At 40.3% G+C, this 26908-nt stretch overlaps 1 protein-coding gene across 1 annotated transcript in view; it reads left to right on the forward strand.

The window, feature by feature from the left end:
• nktr (natural killer cell triggering receptor) overlaps positions 1–26908 on the forward strand; it is a 45105-nt gene that overhangs the window by 13550 nt on the left and 4647 nt on the right. The window contains exons 4-12 of the mRNA XM_067251343.1: positions 14854–14961; positions 19413–19457; positions 20324–20411; positions 24169–24198; positions 24323–24468; positions 25480–25696; positions 25817–25990; positions 26181–26268; positions 26655–26803. Of these exons, the coding sequence (XP_067107444.1) occupies positions 14854–14961; positions 19413–19457; positions 20324–20411; positions 24169–24198; positions 24323–24468; positions 25480–25696; positions 25817–25990; positions 26181–26268; positions 26655–26803 (1045 nt within the window). The remainder of the gene's footprint in view (positions 1–14853; positions 14962–19412; positions 19458–20323; positions 20412–24168; positions 24199–24322; positions 24469–25479; positions 25697–25816; positions 25991–26180; positions 26269–26654; positions 26804–26908) is intronic.

Here is a 26908-nt window from a genome sequence, read left to right on the forward strand (position 1 = left end):
GTATTATCATTTTGATGTGAGTGTAAATCGAGACCTCAACAAGTAATGCGAGAACATTATGTTGGACTTTAAATGTAAGTTTAAGTCTGACTTGCCATGGACACTTCAATTTACCTGTTGCATAAAGCTTCACTATGTACTAAATAAGACACTTCACGAAAAAAGAAAAGATGGCAGACAAAACAGCAACACTTAATGACGAAAGATCGATACATTTAAACCTGCTGAAAACCTATATCTGTTGGAGGAATACACTTGAAAAAGTTGTCTTATCAACAAATAGTGTATGCGTTTGCAAGCTTCTTCATTTAGCCCCAATGCCTCTTCCATTTATCAACAACTCCAACTCAGATGGCTGGGGCTAGCGTCAATAAAGTGAGTTATGTTGTCATCTACTCACTCATTTAATAAAATGACATTTTAGCGGAAAAGTAGAACCCAGTTAACATTTTCTGCAATTAACAAACTTAATTCCTCTCGTAATAAATCATGCTAAAATAATGACGTAGCCTACTAACAGATCGTTGGCATAGCAACTAAGCCCTTACCGCAACGCTTAGCCAGGGGAAGAACTTTCCTACCCCATATTAAGTCAGTCATACTATTTATGCAACAGACAACTTAATTAGACAATTTAAGACAGTCTAAGGCTAAGACTAGTCTTAAACTAAGTTTATGCAACTGGCCCCTGCAGTTTGTCCGTGTCTCTTAATTATAAATTATAGGCTTTAAAGAACAATCGGTTACACTATTGTGAATCCAATGATCATAACAGCCCCCGCCCATGCTGTCATCTCCTTTTATTAGGCCTACCTATATTCATAAATGGTTTCTGCCTACTATTAGCAAAATTGTCGAACTCTCAATGTCATGTAATTTGATTTGTTTCGCCCATATGTGTATATACAGTTAGGTCCATAAGTATTTGGACATTGACACAATTTTCATCATTTTGTCTCTGTATACCACCACAATGGATTTGAAATGAAACAATCAAGATGTGCTTTAAGTGCAGACTTTCAGCTTTAATTTCAGGGTATTTACATCCAAATCAGGTGAACGGTGTAGGAATTACAACACATTTTATATGTGGTCCCCCCCTTTTTAAGGGACCAAAAATAATTGGACAAACTAACATAATCATAAATCTAATTGTCACTTTTAATACTTGGTTGCAAATCCTTTGCAGTCAATGACAGCCTGAAGTCTGGAACCCATAGACATCACCAGACGCTGGGTTTCGTCCCTGGTGATGCTCTGCCAGGCCTCTACTGCAACTGTCTTCAGTTCCTGCTTGTTCTTGGGGCATTTTCCCTTCAGTTTTGTCTTTAGCAAGTGAAATGCATGCTCAATTGGATTTAGGTCAGGTGATTGACTTGGCCATTGCAGAACATTCCACTTCTTTGCCTTAAAAAACTCTTTGGTTGCTTTCGCAGTATGCTTCGGGTCATTGTCCATCTGCACTGTGAAGCGCCGTCCTATGAGTTCTGAAGCATTTGGCTGAATCTGAGCAGATAATATTGCCCGAAACACTTCAGAATTCATCCTACTGCTTTTGTCAGCAGTCACATCATCGATAAATACAAGGGAACCAGTTCCATTGGCAGCCATACATGCCCACGCCATAACACTACCTCCACCATGCTTCACTGATGAGGTGGTATGCTTTGGATCATGAGCAGTTCCTTCCCTTCTCCATACTCTTCTCTTCCCATCATTCTGGTACAAGTTGATCTTGGTCTCATCTGTCCATAGGATGTTGTTCCAGAACTGTACAGGCTCTTTTAGATGTTTTTTGACAAACTCTAATCTGGTCTTCCTGTTTTTGAGACTCACCAATGGTTTACATCTTGTGGTGAAACCTCTGTATTTACTCTGGTGAAGTCTTCTCTTAATTGTTGACTTTGACACGGATACGCCTACCTCCTGGAGAGTGTTCTTGATCTGGCCAACTGTTGTGAAGGGGTTTTTCTTCACCAGGGAAAGAATTCTTCTGTCATCCACCACAGTTGTTTTCCGTGGTCTTCCGGGTCTTTTGGTGTTGCTGAGCTCACCAGTGCATTCTTTCTTTTTAAGAATGTACCAAACAGTTGATTTGGCCACACCTAATGTTTTTGCCATCTCTCTGATAGGTTTGTTTTGATTTTTCAGCCTAACGATGGCTTGCTTCACTGATGGTGACAGCTCTTTGGACTTCATATTGAGAGTTGACAGCAACAGATTCCAAACACAAATACCATACTTGAAATGAACTCTAGACCTTTTATCTGCTCCTTGTCAATGAAATAACGAACTCCCTTTATGAGGGAATAACATACACCTGGCCATGGAACAGCTGAGCAGCCAATTGTCCAATTACTTTTGGTCCCTTAAAAAGGGGGGGCCACATATAAAATGTATTGTAATTCCTACACCGTTCACCTGATTTGGATGTAAATACCCTGAAATTAAAGCTGAAAGTCTGCACTTAAAGCACATCTTTATTGTTTCATTTCAAATCCATTGTGGTGTTATACAGAGCCAAAATGATAAATTGTGTCAATGTCCAAATACTTATGGACCTAACTGTATGCAAAATGCATTTCTTAATTATGTTTATCTTCTTTACAAAATATATTTGCATTTTACAATTAAAATGCTTGTTCCCGCTATGTCATGACATAAGAATTGCGCTTACCGGTCAACACAAAATGTGAAGCTAATGCACTTTGTTACGCACACCTCTTGGAGGAGGGAACACAAAACCTCGCTACTAGTAAACCCCCCCTGTGGAGTCAGAGAAAAGGTATGGGGTCATAGGTGTGAGGAAGGTAGACAGAGGCAGTTGTGCCATTTACAATGGCTATTTATTTGGCCCAAACACGGTAATATGGGGAAAGGGGCTGGACCAAAGCAAAGAAAGTAAAAGTAAATTACACCCCTATCCTACCTTATCTGCCTTCCACAAATTTAAGCTAAACTGATACGTCAATCGGTGCACTAACCCAAAATACAGGGGGTGGTCTGCCCAGGTCTTAACTAGTGTGCATAGACAAGGTTAAAGCTACGGGTAATGTATGCCCACGGGCCTCTTGCCTAAGCACTCCCAAGGTGCTTTCCCTTTCCCCCTGGGAACATAAAAAGTACACGTTAATGGTGTCAAACAGCCTAATCGCAAATTAAAACAAGTTACAACAAGTGGGGCGGCTGTGGCTCAGGGGGTAGAGAGGGTTGTCTGTTAATCGCAAGGTTGGATCCCCGACTCCTCTTAGGTCATGTGCCAAAGTATCCTTGAGCAAGACTCTGAACCCCAAGTTGCTCCCGATGGGCAGGCCGGCGGCTTGCATGGTAGCTCGCTGCCGTCGGTATGTGTGAGTGTGAGTATGAATGGGTGAATGAGAGGAAAACGTTGTAAAGCGCTTTGAGTGCCGCTAAGGTAGAAAAGTGCTATATAAATGCAGTCCATTTAACAAGTCTAATACCAAAACAAGACTCTTATATACAGCAACACGGAGAGCGCAACACACTAGTACACAATGATATCTACAGACCACAGCAAATAGCATGCCAACAGCCAGCCCCCTGACAGAGAGACATGTAGAGGCTTTTGTAGGGTGGTGGTTGAACCCAGCTGCAGTCACTGATGAGGGAGGTAGCTAGAGCTCCAATCATACCCCTTTTCCACCGACGCATTTTGGGTGCTTAATCTCGAACAAGTTCTTTCTCTCTCTTTCGACAGCCTGAGAACCGGCTCCGAACCAGAGAAAGTGGTTCGCAACGGGCACCACTTTGAAGCTGGGCTAGTGTGGGAACCAAGTAAGAACCGTTTCGGGCGGGGTTACCATGACCAACAAGATGAACAGAATCCTTTGACTGCCATTGCTCTAAGTTTTTACAATTCATATTTCAGCTAAACGGTACTTTTAAATCAGCATCTGAATTAAAATGTAACGAGAAGTGGGCAGTGTAGTTGCTGAAAATGTTCTTATTTTATGAAACTGCTCATTTGTAAATTTGCTCCGACTTTTCAATAACCTAGCTAGCTAGCATCGCAGTGCAGTGCAGACACTAGTTGCTGCATTTTATCATAATCCTATCAAATGAATGAAATGACAAACACAAATGTTATGAGCAATTGAGCATATATTTAACACCATACACAAGCACTATACAGCAAAGGTTTATAAAATGTTGCGCTGATAATGCCAGTGTTGTCATACTGCTACGAGTCCAGGGGATTGCGCAATAGCCAAGAAAACACGCATCTCAACCTCGCGTTCTTAAGGCCGAAATATGCTTCTGCGTCTCTGTTTACGGATGGGCGGGCGAACGGATAAGCACGGATACGGACGGATAGACTTCGTTTATGGTTCTCCGTAGGCTGTGGGTGCTGAAAACAATTCACCGCCAGAAGAGTAGGTGGCGCAACGTTTTTCGTCGTCGAGTGTTTATTTACCTAGGTTATTGAGAAGTCGGAGCAAATTTACAAATTAGCCGTTTCATCAATAAGATACGCACATTTTCAGCAACTATACTGCCCATTTCTCGTCACTTTTTAATTCAGATGCTGATTTACATGTACTGTTTAGCTGAAATAGGAATTGCAAAAACATACAGCAATGGCGGTCAAAGGATTCTGCTCGTCCTGTTTATCACGGCAGCCCCTGACGCAAGCGGTTCTTAATACTGACCAATCACAGCCAAGGGGGTATCCGTAACTATCCGAAATTACGACGGATAGTTAGAAAATTCAGGAGGTGCACGTCAAGGTGTCCGAGGCTGTCTGAGGGCTGACGGAGAGCTCGTAAAGGGCGTTCCCATGTGTCCGTTTTTCGAAAAACGCAGAAGCATATCAGCCTTTAGCGTTCTTTGGATTGATAAACAGCCTTTAGACGGGCTCTGCTTTGTGTTTGGCGCTGCCGTGCTAGCGTTGCTTGGAAAGATGAGACGTATACAGCAACGTAAAGACGTGGCTCTGTGGTGGCTCTCTAGCCCGTGGAAAAGCAAACCGGTTCTTAGAAGGCTCGCAAATTGAACCAGCTCCGAACCGGCTCTAGCACCAGCTCCCAACTATCTCCCGGTTCACTTTGGTGGAAAGGGGGTATCAGAGGGGGCTCCATGTCCTAAAAGGGAAACACACACAGATAAAGAAACAACACAACACTGGGGAATGTAACAACTTCATAGAATTCAGTAACATTGTCGTAATTATTTTGCACAGAAATATAAGCATATGTAAACTATACATAAGTTGCTAGACATATAATTAATATTTGGGCTATATAACCTTTGTCTGAATGACAGACTTGTGCAAGGGAACCCTTGCGACATCTGCTGATATAAAAGCGAATCGCAGCCTTGAAGGACAGGGAAAAATATGGCAGAATGTGCAGTTTTTCCCACAGATTAGATACATATATACATATATAGTCAGGGAGTCAGGTGGCTGAGCGGTTAGGGAGTCGGGCTAGTAATCTGAAGGTTACCGGTTCGATCCCGGTTTTGCCAAATGACGTTGTGTCCTTGGGCAAGGCACTTCACCCTACTTGCCTCGGGGGGAATGTCCCTGTACTTACTGTAAGTCGCTCTGGATAAGAGCGTCTGATAAATGACTAAATGTAAATATATATATATATACCTTACAGTTCTCAAGGACGCACACACTCAATCTCAACTGCGGTGTGAAGCGCGTGTCTGTGCAATTCTCCGACATGCACTCTAACAATCACTGCTGAAAGACGGCCTAAAATTTTGTACAGCCTGAATCAGAATGGGATTTATTGCCATGAAAGTTTGCACAGACAAGGAATTTGCTTTGGCAGGAAGGTGCATACAATAAACATATACCTAAAATTTAAATATGTGGACTATCTATACTAAGGGTACATAAACTAGCAGTACTAAGTGGGATTAGAATAGAATTAAATATACAATAAAATAAAATATAAGTTGCCGTAAATTACAATATAAAAATACAAAAATACAAATATTACAAAAAATACAAATGTACAAGATACCATTATTGTAATGCAGTGCAAAAAGCAGTGTGTTTTAAGCAAGAAGTCATTAGAGTCAGTGTGGTCCCTTGGCCTTGTTGAAGAGGCCAACAGCGGAAGGGAATGTGGCGTGAGGTATTGGTCCTGATGGACCTGATTCCAGGTTAAGAATACCAATGGAGGCTGTGTTGGAAATCATAAATCAAACTTTTGTCAGCATTTTGAGTGGAAATTTCATTTGCATTTGTACAGGTGTATTCGTGCACGTCGGGCTGGCCCTCACAGCGGAACGACTGTTTAGTGGCCACTCTGTTCATTCGCGCACCTCACAGTTGCGTATTGATCAGACAAGAAGACACGCTTATCAACTCGATTACTATTGATCAAAACAGAACGAGGGTTTGGCTGTAGCCTACTTGAAACATACTATTGAGAACATATTCGCTGACATGCATTGCACGCATTATGAACACAGCTTTTTTTTTTTTTTTCTTCATCAGACTTTTTTTTGCCTTTGGCGCTCGTGATTTGTCATTGGCGCTCGGGAAAACAACTTTGGCGCCTGCCAAAGTTTTCTCTGCAGGAAAAACCCTGAATGTATTGTAATATCTACAAAATAACACCATGTTTATTATGCCAGCATTAAAAGCAGTTTTCCCTAAACAGTTCTTTCACCTAGGTCCTAAAATGCACTTGTAATTAGATACAGTATATTATCATAAATAAAATATAGCTCTGTGAACGTGTAGACCAATTCACTGACGGACAAACTAACCTGTTGCTTTGTCTTTTGGCTTTCTCTTCCCTTTTCCTCCCTGCCTGGACAACATGAATGTACTGTTTTTACTTCATATGCATTTACTGTGGTTAATGCAATACCTTATTTCAACTGAAACACCTTATCATGTTGCTTCACTATATTTTAATCATATACTTATACTTCATACATGTGTTAATAGGCTATGTATTTACTGAATTAAAATAATTTTTGTTTACCTGTTTGACTTGTAGAAGGTGCCTTACAGTAAAAAGAGAAAAACTCCTTGAAATTGAACTATTTACAATTTCCAATGTCTTTTGTTTAGACGCTTTAAGATCCCTCGCCCTCTTGGTCCTTGTCATACATGTCTGTACTGAACAAGGCCAGCATCTCTCTGGTTGGCTCGAACTGGTGGCAGCAGATTCCATGCCTCTGCATGAAGGCCCGAATGCGAAGGATGTCTTTCATTCGATTGCGCAATTTGGTTTTGATCAAATTCATCTCAGAGAATGTGCGTTCCACAGCTGCGTTGCTGAATGGCAATGCCAGAGGTGAGAGGGCAAACGATCCAATCTCAGCAAAGTCCTTGTCACAGGCAGCATCCATGTGATTTTTCACTTCAATCCAGAACTGTTCGGTTTTGCAGTCTTCTGTATTCTCCCACTGAAGCGTGTCCAGCACTCTCCACTGTTGATCAAGCTTGCCGAGGTTTCATGTGTACAGGTGGAGAAATGACAGATGCTAGCTGGGGGGTTTTCTGAACACTGAGCACCGTAGATGGACTCAAGGCCCCGAGAGACTGGAGTTGCTGCATGTTGGTAGGCAGACGTTGTTTCATTTGCTTCGCAAATTCAAGCAGGTATTCTTTGCAACGTTGTTTGACGTTCTTTGCTGCTGGTGCGCGTAGATTTGCGTTCTCCAGCTCCATCTGGAACCGAATTCCATAATCAACAGCGGAGAGAGGCAGCCGATTGGTTTCAATGGCCCCGTCAAAGGCTATGATCTCTGTCCACCTTGAGCTGTCCACGACCACGGTGCTGATTTTCGTGATTCTTCGTAGCAGGCTCAGATAGAACGTGATGAGTTTGTGGAAAAGCCTGCATAGATTTGTGTTTTCCATCTGAAACATAGGGCTGTCCCTACTGTTGACTAGTCGATTTTCTGGTCGATATGCTGTTGGTCGACTAAGATTTTTTTTAGTCGAGCTGCCGTGTGTGAGATCTGATTCCCGCTTGTGTCACCATTGCTGAATTAAAGAAATGTTCTACAGAAATTGTAGATTATATTATTATAAAAGACAAATAAAGCAACTGTAAAAATATATAATTTAAAAGAAAAGGTGGTACTGTTTTCCCTTTAGTTAATCTGTGCTTTGTTTCATTTCGTTTTTTGCACACGGCACGAGCACAATAGGCTGCCGAACTATAAACTCTGCCATAGCCTACTTTGTCGGTTTTATAAGGCAAAATGGCAAAGAAATCAGTGGTATGGCAGCATTTCATTAAAGTACCGAGTGACTCTAAAAACGTTGAATGCGCACTCTGCAAACAACGGTTTGTTTTTCATTGTTCAACGTCGAATATGATGTACCACCTGAAAACCGTAAATTGGCCTACTTCGCTTAGCATGGTAACACGCGCTGGGTTGAAAAATGAATATGCCTATTATAAGAAATTAGTCAAATAGAAGTCTTAATATTATGTTAATGTTTTAAATGTTGTTTATTTTAAGGCGCATCCCCTGTACTCTAAGGACGCTGCTACCAGCTCAGGTTTAAAACAAACCACATTGGACATGAAGCCCAAAATCTCTGAAAAAATTAAACGAGACGTAACAGAACAGATTCTATCGTGGAATTCATTGCCTTGGACATGAGGCCTGTAAATGTTAGAGGGCATGGGATTTAAGAAAATTATTAAGGTTTTGAAGCCCAGTTACACCGTTCCTAAAAGAGAGACTGTTATGCATGCTCTAACAGCAACATATGATCACACTGAACAGAAAATGTTATAGAATGTGTCAAAAACAGCCAGGCAGTGAGTTTTACAACGGACTTGTGGAGCTCACTGAGAATGGAGTCCTATATAAGTCACTGCGCATTTTATCACAGAGGCTTGGGAAATGCAGAGTCTTGTACTTCAGACCAAGGAAATGGAGGACTTGGGGAAGTTGCCAGTGAATACCAAATAACAACATGTAAAAGGGCAGCTCTGGTACATGACAATGCCGCAAACATGGTTTTGTGCGCAGAAATTCTGCAGCAGGAGGAGGAATGGGGAGACCTAAAAGGACTCAGATGTGCTGGGCACACCTTACAGCTGTGCGTCAACTCCGTACTCAAACTTGATCCCATCTGTCGCACTGTGGCAGCAGCCAGACATCTAGTGACTCACTTTAACAAGGGTTCCAAAGCTAAAAAGGGACTAAAGGAGAAACAGCAATAACAAAAGTTGGTTGAACGTCTCCTGATCCAAGACGTTTCTACGCGGTGGAACTCAACTCACGCATTGTTAGAGCGTCTGCTAGAACAGAGATGGCCAATAGCAGCTGTGCTCTCAGACCCAAATTACTCAGGAAAAAAATAACACAGTCTTGATCTCACCACAGCCCAATGGATTATGGCAGAAGACATTTAAAATGTCCTGAAGCCGATGGTCACCCTGACTGAGCTCCTGTCTGATGAGGACAACGCGTCCTTATCGGCAACTATACCCATACTTTTTAATCTCAAACGCCGCCACTTGGCCATATTGGAGAATGACAGCGATGTCACCAAGAGTATGAAGAAAAAGTTGGAGGAGGAAATTGACAGACGATGGCTGCTCAATGACCGATTATTTGAGACGAGTCTATATGTCCAAGCGGCAGTCGTAGACCCCCGCTTCAAGATGCTTCCGTTCCTTGATGATGGAAAACGTGACGAAGCCTATATCAATGTGTCCCAGCTGGCCGATCGTTTGAGTGCTGCCCAGCCAACGGTAGGAGAGCCTATTGAGAGAGCTGGAGAAAAATGCACATTTAGAATGAAGATGAGGAACCCACACAAAAAAAGAAGAAAAGTGATAAGGAGCGGGAGATTCAGATGCTCCTGTGTGTAGAAGAGGAAGATCAAAACGATTCAGGAGATAGCAAAGGCGAAATGAAGGACTATCTTCAAGACAGAACAAAAGTCTGTGCTGGACCATTAGGTTGGTGGAAAAACAATGAGGATAGGTATCCAAAGTTGGTTTGGGCAGCAAAATACCTCCTCTGCATCCCGGCGACCTCAACGCCATATGAACGGATCTTTTCTAAGGCCGGTTTTAGTGTATAAAACAAGGAGCTGCCTTCTGCCAAAAAATTCGTGTTTCTGGCTCATAACATGAAAAGTAAAAGGTAGGATACGTGAAAGCTTAATGCCAAGTGAGCATCAGGCCAATAGCTATATAGAGAGAACAAAGCAAGCTGCTAAATGTTTGTAATTGTGCAATAGATTTAGATTATTGCCTATAAGCTTTATTTAATTTAAGGTTCAAGAAAATATTTACAGTAGCCTATTGTTCATGGTTCAATGTTGATTAAGCAGCTTTTCCTTGTTAGCTATTCACAATTTAAAATGTTATTGTTCAATTAAGTAATGATGTCTTTGGTTTAAAAAATAAATAAAAGTTACAAACCATCGGATCATTATTTTACAGTGTGTAGCATATAAGCCTAGACGTTTTATGTTTCGGGATGTGCTGAGTTGGAATGATCTAATAAAAATAATTATCTTGTTACTAGTCAAATAGCTAGTTCTATATGTGAGTATAATCAAAGACATGAAGCAAGATTGCAGGTTTATTCTCTAAATTGAAGTTTACAATTTGAATAATCTACGTTAAATATATCACATCCAAATCGAATGACTATCTTCTCCGGCCAAGACAACAAAACCGTTCCCCACTCGTCTTCTACGTAAGTTTGCATGCAGCCCTTTTTCAGGCAGTGATCAGCGCTCTCTGATAATTTCCATGTTAAACCAACAATATTTGGGTGTGCTTTGCCTTCGGCAAGGGCACAACCTTTGTTCTCTCACATATATTATTATTATTATTTTTATTTCTTTTTGCCCCCCTAAAACTCAGTCAATATTTGGCCTACATAGACAACCTAGGTGTCAAAAGTTTCGTCTTGGTAGCGATTGAGTTGCTTCTATTGGAATTTACGTTCCGTTGCATGGTTTAGGCTCAAGTTAAGTTTTTGTGGCGAAAAGTGAAGCTAACGGTGGCTAATTTGCTAGCCACAGTCACTGACGTTACTAACGTCACTACGTCACTAACGTCACGAAAACACGCGTGACTACCTTTGGCAGAACATTCGTTTCGCATCTGTTAACTTGGGGGATAGCTAGGCTAACTATATCTTTACTGCAAGGCAGCTGCAGAAACGCCACAAGCAAAGAGGCCAGGGTGATAACTTTTTACTCATTTTACTTTGTGATATGACACACAATTGTGATGTGTAATGTACAGTACAAGCTGATATTATTAAGGAAGTACATCTACTTTCGGAAACAGTAGTCTACTATTTCACTGAAGTATTAGCATCATGACATTAGCCTGTGTTGCCCGGGCAACACATACTACAGTGGTCTATGATGTAGCGTTATCTGTTTTCAATCGTTAAAATAAACATTCCTCACATATACATTTTCGTTGTAGGATTTATTCTGACATTAGTAAACGATTTGTTGGTGAAATTACCATTACCTGTGGTTTCAAACCAGTGTAGCTCACTGCAACGCTGTAGCTTACGCGAGACACACTACAAAAACATCTACACTACACAGCTGTTTAGGAAGTTAAACGGCGACAGAACATGTTCGGCACTCCCCTTACTTAAATCAAAAGTCTATCTAACTACTAACCTGAACTTCATTGCCACAGCCTAAACGTTGTCAATCTGTTCATGAAAATAATTAATTTCAGCTTAAACCGTACAACTGAACGTTAAATCCAATTCAACCAACGCAATCGCTACCAAGACGAACAGTAGTCTAGTACTTTACCGTAGTAGTACAATTTACCGGGGCAGCTTCTCCACACAGGGCTATATCGCATTTTGCGTTGTTACTGACAATGATCGCTACCAGTGAGCTTTTTATGAATGAGCGATTTTCCACTAAATAAATGTCAAGCTTATTTACGTTTTTGGGGGCATATTTTCAGTTAGCAGATGGTACTGTTTGAATCGCGATTCCATCTTCTACTGCCGGGTAACGTCGTAGAATAATCTTCAAAGGGGGTTCTTTATTAATGAATGAATGCAATGAGTAGGCTAAATGCCTGAAAATATCATGAGAAGGGAAAAACTTAAGATGACGTTTAAGTCATAGAGATTAGGTCAATTTTTACACCGGTCTGCCAAATTTCGTTGAATCGTTTTGATTCAACGTTGAGGCTGCCTCTTGCAGGGGAAATGAGAAGACATCTATTTCATTCTACACTTCACTCGTATTTTCAGTTGTAAATGTGCAGCAAAAAAAAATGCTTTTAAATCTATGTAATCTTTATAAATAATAAGTATGCATTTTTATATAAAATATACAGAAATATCAGTTGTAAAAATGTCATTCAAAAACGGACCCCTGTGCAACCGACGCAAGCAAGCACACCCTACAATTTCCCCAGAAATTGTACCCCTCTAGTTTACATTTGTAGTACATTGTAAGAGATACTAAATACTATCGGCATTCGGTAAGAACAGGACTGGTGATACGAGTCTTATTATTAGTAATACTTTTATAGCGGCTGAATCTGCAATGTCCAGCCATTGAGTCAGATCGGGAAAATGTTTGTACTTTTGTTTGTCTAGTTGTCAATCTCCTTTCTTACGTATGTATTTCTTTCATTGTCTCTTAAAACAGTGAGGTAAAACATCACACAAAATGGTTTGCTGAAAAACATTGTGATATTTGAGATGTTTTTTTTTTCAAATTTCGATTAGTTGATTTTCAGAAGTGTTTAGTCGAGTCTTGGTCGACCAAAGAAAATCTTAGTCAGGGACTGCCCTACTGAAACATCTTGTTCACTCGGTTTGCCTCTTGGACGATGGGCTGAAAGAACAGTAAGTAAAGTTTGTTGACTGGATCTGAGTACATCTGAAAGACAATCTCCGCACTGTAGCTTCGGTCCTTGTCTTTTGCCAACTGGAAGTGCAATCTGAGCTATTCGTACTGGTCGAGCACCCGATTCAGGCACGCGCTGACAGCTAGCCACCTTGTGTGAAAGTTGGAGGATTTTTAGTAGATCTTCTCCAACATTAATCATTTAATAGAGTTGCTTGTAGTTTTGCTGGCGGAGAGTAATGTGTGAAAACCACGCATACGTTTGTGAAATCTGATATTCTACACATCTCGGCAACACACGCATTGCATATGAGGAGCACAGCTGAATCGAGTGACACACACATTTCACTAACACGACGTTGGGGTTGTGCTCTAGAAATTATGAGAAGTGAAGGGTTCTTTCCGCACATAGTATTGCATCCGTCGGTTGCGAGCCCGATGCATCGTTTGGACACAGCTTGCATTCTTACAAAAAATTAAGCAATGCGTCTGTTATTGAATTGGCATCTCCGCCGTCTAAATTTTTGATACCAGCAAAAGTAGACACAATGCGCTGCTGTGTTTGTCTGTAGTATCATGTTACAACAGCAAGCTGTTTTTGCATGCCCACGTCGGTACTTTCATCGATAATTTAAAGAATACAGTTCTTCCCCTATATCCTTTAGAAGTTGGTGCTGCATGTCCGGGCCGATTACGTGTTGTATGAGTGCAGAGCATTTTGTCTTGTGCAGTTTGATGTCCTTCTGTGCAATTTCACCAACAAGCTCTCCCATGTGATCCACGGTCAAAATGCTTGAATGGCAAGCAATGTGCGCTGCCATTTTAAGCTCGGCTAACTTGACATAGTGGTCAATTCTCACTGTGGTTATGCCACTGTCAAACAATGTACGCACTCGACAACTGGAGAATGGAGCAGCATTTCGAATGTGTTTCTCCGTTTTGCTGTGGTTTTGGAGATCACTGTGGTACGCGCGAGTCTTGCTTCTGCAGTACCGACAAAAAGCTTTGGTATCATCCCCAGCCACACGTTCCATCCATTAATTAAGTTTTCACTTTCCCATTCTTTTGTATATTTCTTCCCATATTTTGCCCACTTGCCGGGTGTCATGTTTCTCCCCGGGGTTGCTAGCTAGCTAGCTACATTAACTACCAGAGTTGGGATCGAGCGGTGGGAGACTGAGAGCATTAGGCACGTGTGCACACGCACAGTGCGTGTGTGGGCGTGTTCCATGTCCATGTGTGTACGTGCTGATCTGGAGTCAGTTTGGTAGGATTTTGGTATAAATAAATTATTTCATTTAAAATATGGATTTTTATTTAAAGATATTCATGTAATTTGCATGCAAAATAGGTCTACCCGAACCAGCGGACAAAAAATTCGACCCGCGGCAACACTTCAAAAGTAGCCCTATTCCGCGGGAAAACCGCGGACCTGGCAACGCTGGTGTGTGTGTGTGTGTGTGTGTGTGTGTGAGAGAGAGAGAGACGCGTGAGTGACAGAGACGGAGGGAGAGCAGGGAAAGGAAATACAACTGAACGAATACGCTGTGTGTTTTACATAGCATTAAAAAATTTTGAACGAAACGCAATATGTGGCGTCCGGTGTAGATGCTGTGGCGCACCGCCACTAATAAGTCCATGTGTGGGAAACACTGATGTGCAATCAAACCAAAATATTTGCAAAATAACCTTAAATTAAAAAATACTGGGTGATGAAACACATATTGTGTGTGGGGAGGACAGGTGAGTGGTTAGCAGAGGGAACCGGCATGGACCAATCAGGAAGTATCTGTGATTGAGTGGGAGACAAGAGATGGGGAAAAAATACCAAATGAAACACAAAGCCTGTAAGACGAAGGGGACATAACAGTTACTATCAGGATGTGAAGTTGATTTCAGAAAATATGACAAAAAGTGTTTCTACCCTTCTTGTACTCAATATTCATCAGACTTGTGTAGTTTCTTTTAAGTCCACCCTTCTGAACTGTGTTCCATTTTTGCATTTCAATGTGCTCCTTGTCTGTTTCTAGGTGAAAAGGGAACTGGAAAAACCACTGGGAAAAAGCTGTGCTTCAAAGGCTCCACATTTCACAGAGTTGTGAAGAACTTCATGATTCAAGGAGGAGACTTCACTGAAGGTTAATCATTAACCTTACACTTACTCATGAATAAATAAACATATTAAAGGCTTTAGCCTATCCAGATCAGTTATGAGTATAGCAATATGTATAATTGGCTAGCGGCAGCAAACTAGCTAGCCACATTCAGAAACCTCAGGACATCACACGACACATATCACACAACGCGTGCGTTCATAACAAGGCCTGTACATCAATACCATCTGTGAGTTAGTGGAGACTGACTCAGTGAACAACAAGTCTTAAGTAATTTTGCTACTTCCATTGCTAGTTACGGCTGACAAAAGAAAAATACAGCCCAGGGTGGTGTTTTTACAGAAAACATAGCTGGCTACATCTGTGCTGCTTGCTGCCTATATCTGCGGTGTCTCCCTGTTTGTTTAGCAGATATCTGTCAGTTTTTTTTGTTAGTTAGCTAGCTTCCGGGAGGTACTGTACCTGGTTACTGTCGCTGTACAATTGACTTGAAATGTGGTACAGATGTGTAAGATACATGTCTTTCTATTTGATATTTAGCAATAGGATAAATAAATAAAATACAAATTGGCAGAATAATTAACTAAATTAATTAACAAAATATAGCTGCAAGCAGCAATGGGGTGGCCAAGCAGGTAAGATGACCCAGAAGAAACTTTCGACATCCTCAGAAGAGGGTTCCGAGTACACGCAGCAAGTTTGGCGTGAATCCATCAAAGATTTTCTGAGATACAAACTTTGTTTGGCGGCTTTGCTGCCGATTTAGATTTAGAACGGTTTTGATCGTTTTGATAGTTTGTGTGAGGATTGCATTGACTACATACAGCTTTACTACAGGTAGCTAGCAACTGCGGTGTACCTGGCTTCCTTTGCAGTGGCTTACAGTCTCGCTAAACAGAGAATCAGAGACATGACAAGCTCGTTGGCTTTGGTTGGATTTGAACCTCTGACGTTGCTGTTCCCAGGACACCAACTTATCCTAGTGAGCTATTCTCAGTGCTGGAAATCAGAGTTCAGTTACTGGGTAAAATATAAGCAGTTTTTCCCATGGCAAGCGATTGTCAGATTTGGGCCAAGTTTAAACAGCTGTAATTCAGTCCTGTTTTGACATGTCAAGGTGATTGTGGTCTGAAGATGATCTGTGCCAAATTTGGTGAATATTTGATATTCACCAAAAACGTTTCATTCATTCAAAATGTAGTCCTATTTTGACATGTCAAGGTGATTGTGGTCTGAAGATAATCTGTGCCAAATTTGAATATTTGATATTCACCAAAAACGTTTTATTCTTTCATTCTAAATGGCGACCGCATCAAATCAGCTGGTATCATCAAAGTAACGTGTGTAAACACACCTTCAACTTTGACCCATTGGTGGAGCTATATGGTTGGAATGGGAGAAATGAAACTTGGTGAAATTGATGAGACTCCCATGACAGACGAAGATGTATAATAATAATAATAACTAGAGGGCACAATTTCTGGGGAACTTGTAGGGTGTGCTTGCTTGTGACGGTTGCACAGGGGTCCGTTTTTGAATGACATTTTTAAAACTGATATTTCTGTATATTTTATGTAAAAATGCATACTTATTATTTATAAAGATTACATAGATTTCAAAGCATTTTTTTTTGCTGCTCATTTACAACTGAAAATACGAGTGAAGCGTAGAATGAAATAGATGTCTTCTCATTTCCCCTGCAAGAGGCAGCCTCATCGTTGAATCAAAACGAATAAATTTAGCCGACCGGTGTAAAAATTGACCTAATCTCTATGACTTAAACGTCCTTTTAAGTTTTTCCCTTCTCGTGATATTTTAAGGCATTTAGCCTACTCATTGCATTCATTCATGAATAAAGAACCCCCTTTGAAGATTATTCTACGACGTTACCGGCAGTAGAAGATGGAATCGCGATTCAAACAGTACCATCTGCTAACTGAAAATATGCCCCCAAAAACGTAAATAAGCTTGACATTTATTTAGTGGAAAATCGCTTTCATAAAAAGCTCACTGGTAGCGATCATTGTCAGTAACAACGCCAAGTGCGATATAGCCCTGTGTGGAGAAGCTGCCCCGGTAAATTGTACTACTACGGTACAGTACTAGGCTACTGCTGTGTTCGTCTTGGTAGCGATTGCGTTGGTTGAATTGGATTTAACGTTCCGTTTTACGGTTTAGGCTGAAATTAATTATTGTCATGAACAGATTGACAAAGTTTAGGCTGTGGTAATGAAGTTAAGGTTAGTAGTTAGATAGACTTTTGATTTAAGTAAGGGGAGTGCCGAACATGTTCTGTCGCCGTTTGACTTCCTACAGCTGTGTAGATGTTTTTGTAGTGTCTCTTGGCTACAGCGTTGCAGTGAGCAACACTGGTTTGAAACCACAGGTAATGATAATTTCACCCACAAATCGTTTACAACGAAAATGTATTTGTGAGGAATGTTTATTTTAACGATTGAAAACAGATGCATCATAGACCACTGTAGTATGTGTTGCCCGGGCAACAGAGGCTAATGTCATGATGCTAATACTTCAGTGACATAGTAGACTACTGTTTCCGAAAGTAGATGTACTTCCTTAATAAAATCAGCTTATATTGTACATTACACGTCACAATTGTGTGTCATATCACAAAGTAAAATTAGTAAATAGTTATCACCCTGGCCTCTTTGCTTGTGGCGTTTCTGCGGCTGCCTTGCAGTTAGCTTAGCTATCTCCCAGAAGTTAACAAGCTGCTAAACTAATGTTCTGCTAGAGGTAGTCACACAAGTTTTCGTGACGTTAGTGACGTAAGTAGCGTCATTGACTGTGGCTAGCACGTTAGCCACCGTTAGCTTCACTTTTCGCCACAAAAACTTAATTTCCACTTAAACCATGCAACGGAACGTAAATCCCAATAGAAGCAACAGAGAGAAAAACGAACATTTACCTAGCATCCACACCTCAAACAAGTTGACCTAGACGCAAAACTGTACGTCCAATCCAAAAAATAAGGATATCTTCCGAGACCCAAGACTCTGCCGAAACCAGAGATGTCCTTTATGAAATACGACTCTACCGGCAGTTTCAAAATCTTGTTCTTTTTGCTTTCTCTGACGATTTTGTCACCAGATTTGCATTGGTCTCTATGGGGCGAGAGTTGGACTTTGTCTTGCTTTTGTGGGGCTCTGAACAAATGTGTACGTCTGTTGGATTCAACAGACAACTGTCTACGACCAGCACAAAATTAGCTATCTATTGATCCAAAAATGAAGCAAGAAGAGCGAAAATTGTGGCAATGCTGGCAAACTAGAAATATTTTTTTAACAACATCCGAAGCTGCCCTCCACTCTCGTTTCACGAAACACCCATGTAAATCTCAGAAACGGCTTGAAAAAGTCATGAAACATAATCAGTGATATTGAAAAAAGTTGAATAGATATCAAAAAGCTGAATAATTAAAAGATAGTTTAGGGTTTTGTCAACATTTTAAAGTTTAAATGGTGGCTCTAGCTGAAAGATTGAGGAAGAAGAAGGATTTGGAAGTTGAAGAAGTTTAAAGAAGTTTGAGAGGATTTGAAAGAACTCCATTGGAAACCCATGTAAAAAATATTATGAATATTGTTTTATATTAATTCAAGCATAAGAGGTACAAAGCTGAAAAGTCATAGCAGGAATGGCCTGAAACTGCTGAATTTTTTGATAGCTGAACGGTTTTAATAGCTGAAGATTTGAAGGCGCTGAAACGTGCCACGGAAGAAATTGAATAAGAAGAATATGAAGAAGTTGAATAAAGATTCAAAGAACAATACTTGGAATGCTGAAGCAGCATTCCAACAATAAAGAGAAACAGGAAAACAATAGTGAGAATGCTTAACAGCATTCTCACAATAATAATATAAATGTGAGAGAACAAAGGTTGCGCCCTTGCCGAAGGCAAAGCACACCCAATTAAAAAAACAATGCACATATTGGATTTTATCGTTACTGAGAAGACCAGAGAGGACTGCCTTAGCAGGCTTGTGTGTTGCAGTTTTGACACAGTACGGCCATGAGCAAGACTACAAGCAAAGTTGACCAATAGTTGTTAAGACAAGTGATGGGAAGTCTTACTTTTTATACTGACTCAAGCTGTTTTGATTTGTTCACTGAAAAAGTGTGATTCTTACACATTTTGTTGGAACATTTACATTTAGTCACTTAGCAGACGCTCATATCCAGAGCGACTTACAGTAAGTACAGGGACATTCCCCCGAGGCAAGTAGGGTGAAGTGCCTTGCCCAAGGACACAACGTCATTTGGCACAGCCGGGAATCAAACCGGACACCTTCAGATTACTAGCCCGATTCCCTAACCGCTCAGCCACCTGACTCCCTCACAGTTGAAACATAGGAATGAGATATTTTGTATTGCCTTCCGTTAAAACAGATTTGAGATTGTTAGATATGAATTAGTGACTGGGAGAGTTAATTACTTTGTAAATCTGCATTCTATAGGAAACGGAAGAGGGGGAGAGTCTATATACGGTGGCTACTTTGAGGGTAAGGTATATAATATTTTATATGTAATTGAAACATGCTTCTTTTCACTTCTACCCTTGATAGCTTTTCATGAGTAAACATTTGCATGCATTAAGCATATTGGTATGCATGAGTTTGTCAGAAAATACAACTGTTGTTACTGTCATTTTTCACCATGTAATGTAGACCTTTCAAAGCAGTGGGCTTTTTGAATCAGCATGGAGGTTGGCATTTTATTAAAGCTCCAATCATCTTGCCTAAAATGTTCAACATATTCTTTTATTTATAGAGTGTGGTCTTTTGAAAAAGTGAAGGTAAGATATGTACACAGCTCAGTAACACAATGTAAACAAAATACCTGTGACCTTAGTCAGTTAAAATCCTCTCAAAGGGCTTCCTGTGACCAGTGTGTTATAAATCCAGGAGTTGAGTTCTGTCTTTTTATTTCTCTTATCGCATTATGTATAGACACTCACATTGCTTGGATTTTGTAATTATGGTATTCATTTGAATTTTGTGTGTAGGATTTTAAAACATGGTTGGTGAGCTATGAGAGTCGTTACTGTATGAGCACAATGTTATTTAAGAAATGTAAAGACACACTATGGATTCTCTTCATTAGTTTAATTGTTTAGGCTTATTTCCTTACTCTGGCACTTACTACAGATTTAGTTTCACGTTTTAGAAAAGTATGTCACTTAGTTTAATAGAATTACCTGTACAATGTCAGCATGAGGTTGCTTAGCACATGCTAAGAACCAAGTGCACTTGGCCAGATTGAAATAATGGGACATTGTTGGTCCTCTCTCCTTCACCCATCCCTTCCACTATCTTTCGCTAGAAGACGAAGCTCACAATCGTTCCTCTTCTGTCTCTGCTCCCAACAGATGAGAACTTCATTCTTAAACATGACAGAGCCTTCCTACTGTCGATGGCCAATCGGGGAAAAGATACTAATGGTTCTCAATTCTTCATGTAAGTAGTGTTCTACAAGGTGACTCACAATCTAAGTTCTTTGATTTCTATTCCTTAAAAGCATCCTAAATGTATCTTGTAACTGCCACTTGGATTGGATGCAATGTATTTTGAAAGGCCACTGAGAAATAATTGAGAAACAGGGCTTAAGTAATTTTTATTAGAATGTATTAAGATTTGATAAGTTGTAGTATGCTGTGTTTCTTAACACAAATAAAGCAGAGCCATTATTCTTACTTAAAGCGCCGTTAGGGGTCAAATTGCCAAGTTTTGACAAAGAATGCAAATAATTGTTTGGTTTGTTAACAGGGCTGAATTCAACCTGCTTTGACTGGGGGTGCAGTGAACATTTCTGGGGGGTATCATGATTACGGAAAGGGATCGTATTATTTCTTATATTGCTACAATTTTTGAGAATGCTTATTGATCCGAGTGTTAACATTCGGGGCTTAGCCCAAACCTAGGACGTATTCTGGGTTTGATGTGATGCTAGATAGGGACGCTGCGCGCTGATTGGTTGGTTTACAAGGAGCGAATCTGCGGAGCAAAGACGCAACATAGCCAAACATGCATAATGAATTGTAGATATACCAACACAGGTTATTTATTCGAATGAAACACAGTCAGGAAAATGAAATAACGTTAGCCCCATTGCCAATAAACTAAATCATCACACATCCTACCTATGCTAGATACAGGATACGTTAGCATTGCTAATAACTCTTAGCGACAAAATCATACTTACAGCTTGCGGTTGTGATTAGCATACGGTCGTTCAGCAACAGCATTCAGCAACAGCGGCTTAGCAAATCCTGCTTTATATTGTCCAAGGTTTTCAAAACTGTCTTTGGTGAAATGGTTCGAGCAAATTAATAATTGTGCGTCGAACTTCACATGGATCTTCTCATAGACAAAAATCAGCCATGCCCGTCGAGTGGTTCCTTGAGAAGACAATGAAAAGTGTCAGCATTCCCTGTACAGCCTGGAACACATTTACGACCGTAGTCAATTTTCAATATCCTTGAAAAACTTCCAAACTTTCTTCTTTGTACCGTATTTTTCGGAAAACAAGCCGCATTTTCTACCCGCACCCCACCAGAATGGGAGCTTTGTGTTTGTAAATCGGATTTTAACCCGCACCTAAATATATGCCGCACTTGATACTGGAACAATGATACCAAGCAGTAGGCTATAGGCGATCTTACAGCATGCTGTAACACACTTCGGTTGTGGATAGTATGTCCATGCGTGGCAAAATCCATTGTTATGTTTACAAAATTATTTTAGATATAGTATAAGTTTAGCTAGCTTGTAAATCCTGAGGATAACCTACCGAAGTTGAATTTGCCAATGTCGTTAGCAATGCTAGCTAATGTTGGTTTGCTAGCTGTATATAACATTTCACTGGGTCTTGCAGCTGTTTGATTTACTGAAATTATTATGAAAGGTTATGTTCTACTAGCCATTTGCCTACTTTAGCAAGTCACTGTATTTCCAAGCCCTGATAGTGTAACTGAGACTACACAGTAAATAATTCCTCTTTTAATAAGCCCTTGTTCCAGTGTTGAGCATTAAATTAGCTGCACGGTCTGTAGATATCTTGATACGAAGCCACTTTTTTTTTCTAAAACCGGGCTATACGCCGCTTCAAAATATAAGCTGTACAATGTTAGAAAAGTTAAAGATGTAACTGTTATCTTGTAGAAGAATGATTCTGTGTTCAGTATTCCTTGTGTGCAAAGAGACTTTGTAGCACAATGGCATGTGATGTTTTTGTCTCCTTGTAGAACATTGTAAAATCGGGGTACAAGCCGCGGTTTTATTTCCGAAAAATACCGTAATTCCCGTGGAAGTACACAAAGCTGCGCGCAGCAAATTTTGTGGCGGGACAAAGGTACAGACCAGAGCCAAAAAAGGTGCAGCCACCGTTGTGACGTCACAAAACTATTTTTTGAAACCGATAGCAGTAGCAGTTTCAAATTGTGAGATTTGCGTAGGAAAAGAGGTGTCAATGGACTTTCAGGTTCACTGTATGTCCATTTTACCCACTGAACTGTCCTTATTCAACTATGACAAGGTAAACTCTGTTTTGCAGTCAATGACCCCTTTAACGTCCTACTAGCCCGTGTATCTTCTATGAAAACAAATAAAGATTAAAACTGACTTAGAAAACGGATTTAAACTGGCCGTTTGTTACATTACCATTTATGTTTTTGTACAGTTTGTCTTCTTCATCAGACACCATCAGTTCATGAGAAAGGCAGGCAATATTTTTTTTTCTTGGGTCTTTACTTTTTCTGCTTTTACTTTTGGATGAGCCCTGTTTCTCCTTTGAATAGAATGTGTGGTATCATTTTGGATTGAACATCCTCTTCCCCTTTTCAGCTTGCAATTAGAACGACAATAGTGCAGAGATACATGGATTCGTTCGTTGTGCCTACAAATGAGTTTCAATTTCTCTTGCCATTTTTTTGTAAAATTTGCAGAAACTCTAGCATCCTGCTCTTCAAAGGTAATGTGTCTCTCCAAGGTTGTGTTTCTCATTCTCGTGTGTCATGAGTATTTGAGTTAACTTTTGTAAAACAAACTCAATCTCATTAAGTTCTATGATAGTTGGTTGTTTTACAACAGGGGTGGGGAACCTTTTTTCTGCCAAGGGCCATTTGGATATTTATAAAACCATTCAGGGGCCGTACAGAATTTTCAACTTAAAAATGTGCCTGCTATATTTGGTCAAACATTTAATTAACTCACCCCTAATGCGATGGCTGGAACTGCTTCTCTTTGGTGAGGTTTGTGATGTTAGCTGGTGCGGATGCTGCCTGCTTTGACTAGGGGTGCATCGAACATTTCTTGGGGGGTATCATGATTACGGAAAGGGATCCTATTATTTTTTATATTGCTACCATTTTTGAGACTGCTTATCGATCTGAGTGTTAATCAGGCGCGGAGCCATATGTTGTAAACATTCGGGGCTTAGCCCAAACCAACAACGTATTCTGGGTTTGATTTGCTAGAAAGGAATTCCACACTTAATGTGAGCGCGCAGAGCGTGCAAGCGAAATTTTTGGGCGCCTCCACGGTCCTCTTCCACATATTAAAATAGTGCTGCTGCCAACGAATAATGCACCTAATAATATGGTTCCTGCAGTGCCATGGCGGGCCGGACCAAATGATTTCGATCCGTATGCGGCACGCGGGCTGGACGTTCCCCACCCCTGTTTTACAATGATGCCAGAAGCAGAACATGGCAAAGAAGATGGACCGTAACAACTCAGTAATCCTATGAAAAAATCCAGAACTGATGGATCCATTGTACAGAATGTGTTATTGGGCCTGGAAGAACCAGTTTTTATCAAAACACAATTACAAAATTGAATGATGTCGATATATATTTCTGATATGGTCTAATACATTTTCATACTGTTTTCAAAGTGGTAGTTGATGTTAACTGTTACAGTACATAGTACAGTGTACTTCAATATACAAACATGTTAATCTTTCCAATTATTTTGCCCCTTCTGCATCTGTCCTAAATAGTTTATTTACTGAAAGAGTAATGATTTTACATATCTGCAAAGAATCAAAAAATCATCCACATTATGCCAGTTTTATTTGAAGTTACCTTGTTTGGTTTATTATCATTCTGTCCCTCTTTTCTGTCCCTCTTTTCTCTCTACATGTCACAACGACCATATTTTTTTGATGACCTGGGTCAATGTATGACTTGCATCTCCTGATTCTGATTCTCCTGCAGCACAACCAAATCAGCACCTCATCTAGATGGGTGTGTTTGGCTTTTTCTGAACTAAATTATTTTGTATGATTTGTAATATTAATTGTACTAAGTCAAATTATGGTGACATTTCAATCAATGTAATACAGCCCAAACTGTCTTAATGTCCCTGCAGAGTCCATGTGGTATTTGGATTGGTCATCTCAGGTTTTGAGGTGATAAAGAAAATTGAGGGGCTAAAAACGGATTCTGCCAGCAGGCCCTATGCTGATGTCAGAGTGATTGACTGTGGACAGCTGATCACAAAGTCTGCTAATGATGGTAAGTGTATGTCTCTCTCTAATCCTATATTTCTTTAGGGCCAATGTTTGACCGAGACACAATTAAATTGTAATTTTTGCCCCCAAGTCAAGCATACAGGGCTGTTTTTGTTGATCAAGCTGTGAATGGCTCTGCTCAACAATAGATTTACATTTACATTTAGTCATTTAGCAGACGCTCTTATCCAGAGCGACTTACAGTAAGTACAGGGTCATTCCCCCCGAGGCAAGTAGGGTGAAGTGCCTTGCCACACACAAGGACACAACGTCATTTAGCACGGATTGATCATGCTTATTACAGTCCTGCGATGCCCACAGATTACAAATGTATTTAATTTTACTGTCAAAGCTTTATATTTATTGGTTGCAGTCAAGTTGTGAAATTAATTTAAGCAAATATGACAAAAAGTGTGTCTCAACAACATTACTGACTCTGCCTTTAAATTTTGCCTTATATAATAAAGGACACAACGTCATTTGGCACGGCTGGGAATCGAACTGGCAACCTTCAGACTACTAGCCCGATTCCCTAACCGCTCAGCCACCTGACTCTCAGATTTCAGAGTCTTTATAAATTACTTTGTGGCTGATGTTGCCCACAGCATTAATGTAACTGGTTAATTTTAAGAGAGAGATCTTCTGTAAGAGGATAACATTTTGATACAGGTATGTAACCTGAGTATTAGTGATGCAGTCTGCATGGAGTGAAGTTGGCAGCTGCCACTATTTTCTCAGACTACTGTTAACGCTTTTATGGACCTCCAAAATGGCAAGCCGTTTTAGCAATGCTCCAAGCAACGGAGAAGCCGATAGTATGGCTTCATAATGCCAGCCTAGAAATAACTGCTGGCGTTTGAACTTGTCATCACCTTTCAATCATTAATATTGTGATTTTAAATGAATCTGGTCTAGGTGCTCACAGTATACCCTTAAATCTCAACCTATCCTCTATATTGTCTGTAAATAAAGAATGTAGAAGCATCTAATAGGACTCACTGTGCATTTTCCACAGTTCTTGAGACCAAGAGAAAAAGAACATCCTACTCTGCAGACTCCTCCCTTATTTCTCAGGACACTTCTCAATCCTCCTCACCCATGGAGTCTGATAGTGAATCAGACCAAAAACAAAGACACCGCAAGAGCAGCACCAAGAGCAAGCGGTCAAAGAAGAGAAGGGGCATGTCAAAATGGGGGACCCCTAATGATAGAGCACCACCTACCTTAAGAAGGTGAATTTCCATAGTTGATCCTCAAACATTCACTTTACAACAATGCAAGGTGACGTCCCACCTGAAATTATGAATTTGTTAAATATTTTGTTTAACCAGTTTCTTTGCTGCCTTACACAGGCCTGTGGATGGAGACATGGTGGTGGCAGAAGAAAAGGAAGGAGAGTATGGAGAGAAGGAGCAGGGTGTGAAGAGAGAAAAACCTGTAGTTCGACCAGAGGAGATCCCACCAGTGCCAGAGAACCGTTTTTTACTTAGAAGGGACATGCCCACACAGGAACAGGAGCCATACATGTATGTGTTCTTGCTGTTAGCAATATGTTTACCACAGGGACACAGGGCAAGTTATATTATGGGGAATTACTATTAAATGAGTGATAATTGAAGAAGGTTGTTTTGTCAAACAAAATATAAATATTAAGTTTTATCAATTATAAAAACGAATATTCTAACCCTTGAATGAACATTACATTGATTTTTTCAGTATGGTTCAAGAAGCATCTACCCTTCCAAATGACGTAAAACCGACAATCACAAAATCTGGACGCAAGATCAAAGGCAGAGGGACAATGGTAATCTCTCATTCCTGTCTAAAGGCTGCAGCTTTTGTATTGCTCAGTTTAACTCATTTTAATTGTTTACAAGATAAATATTTGATAATATTTGTTCAGTGCTTCCCCGGAAAAGGTTCAAATAAAAATATCCCTGCCAATTTATTTTTCCGATGTTTTGGCCTCTGTCTTTGCCTATTTTTCCCAGTATAACTGCCTATCTCATTTTAGTCCCCTCATGCAAATCTTCTATGTTGTCTTCATGGAAGTAATGAATAAACACGGCCATTGTGAACTAGGCGTAGAAAGTTATACAGAATAAGAGCAGGTGCTGTCTGTAAAGTCAGTAAGTCAGCGCAATGGTAGCCATTTTCTGCTGTTCTATTGTTGGTTGATTCTCTCTGCAGAGGTATCATACGCCTCCAGGGTCGAAGTCCCACTCTGCATCTGAGGAAGAGAGGGGACACAGTGAAACTCCACCACACTGGAAAGAGGAGATGCAGAGAACTAAGAATTATCAGCCTCCGAGTGTTGAGAAATGGAGAAAAGGAGAAAAGTATTCCAAAGTTTTAAAATATATCCAGATTGTGACGATACATATTTAATATTATAGGGCTCCATAGTCAGACCTTCTACTGATAGTATATGTTTTATTTTAACA

Source organism: Osmerus mordax, chromosome 15 (assembly GCF_038355195.1).
Source record: "Osmerus mordax isolate fOsmMor3 chromosome 15, fOsmMor3.pri, whole genome shotgun sequence".
NCBI classification, from domain to species: Eukaryota; Metazoa; Chordata; class Actinopteri; order Osmeriformes; family Osmeridae; genus Osmerus; species Osmerus mordax.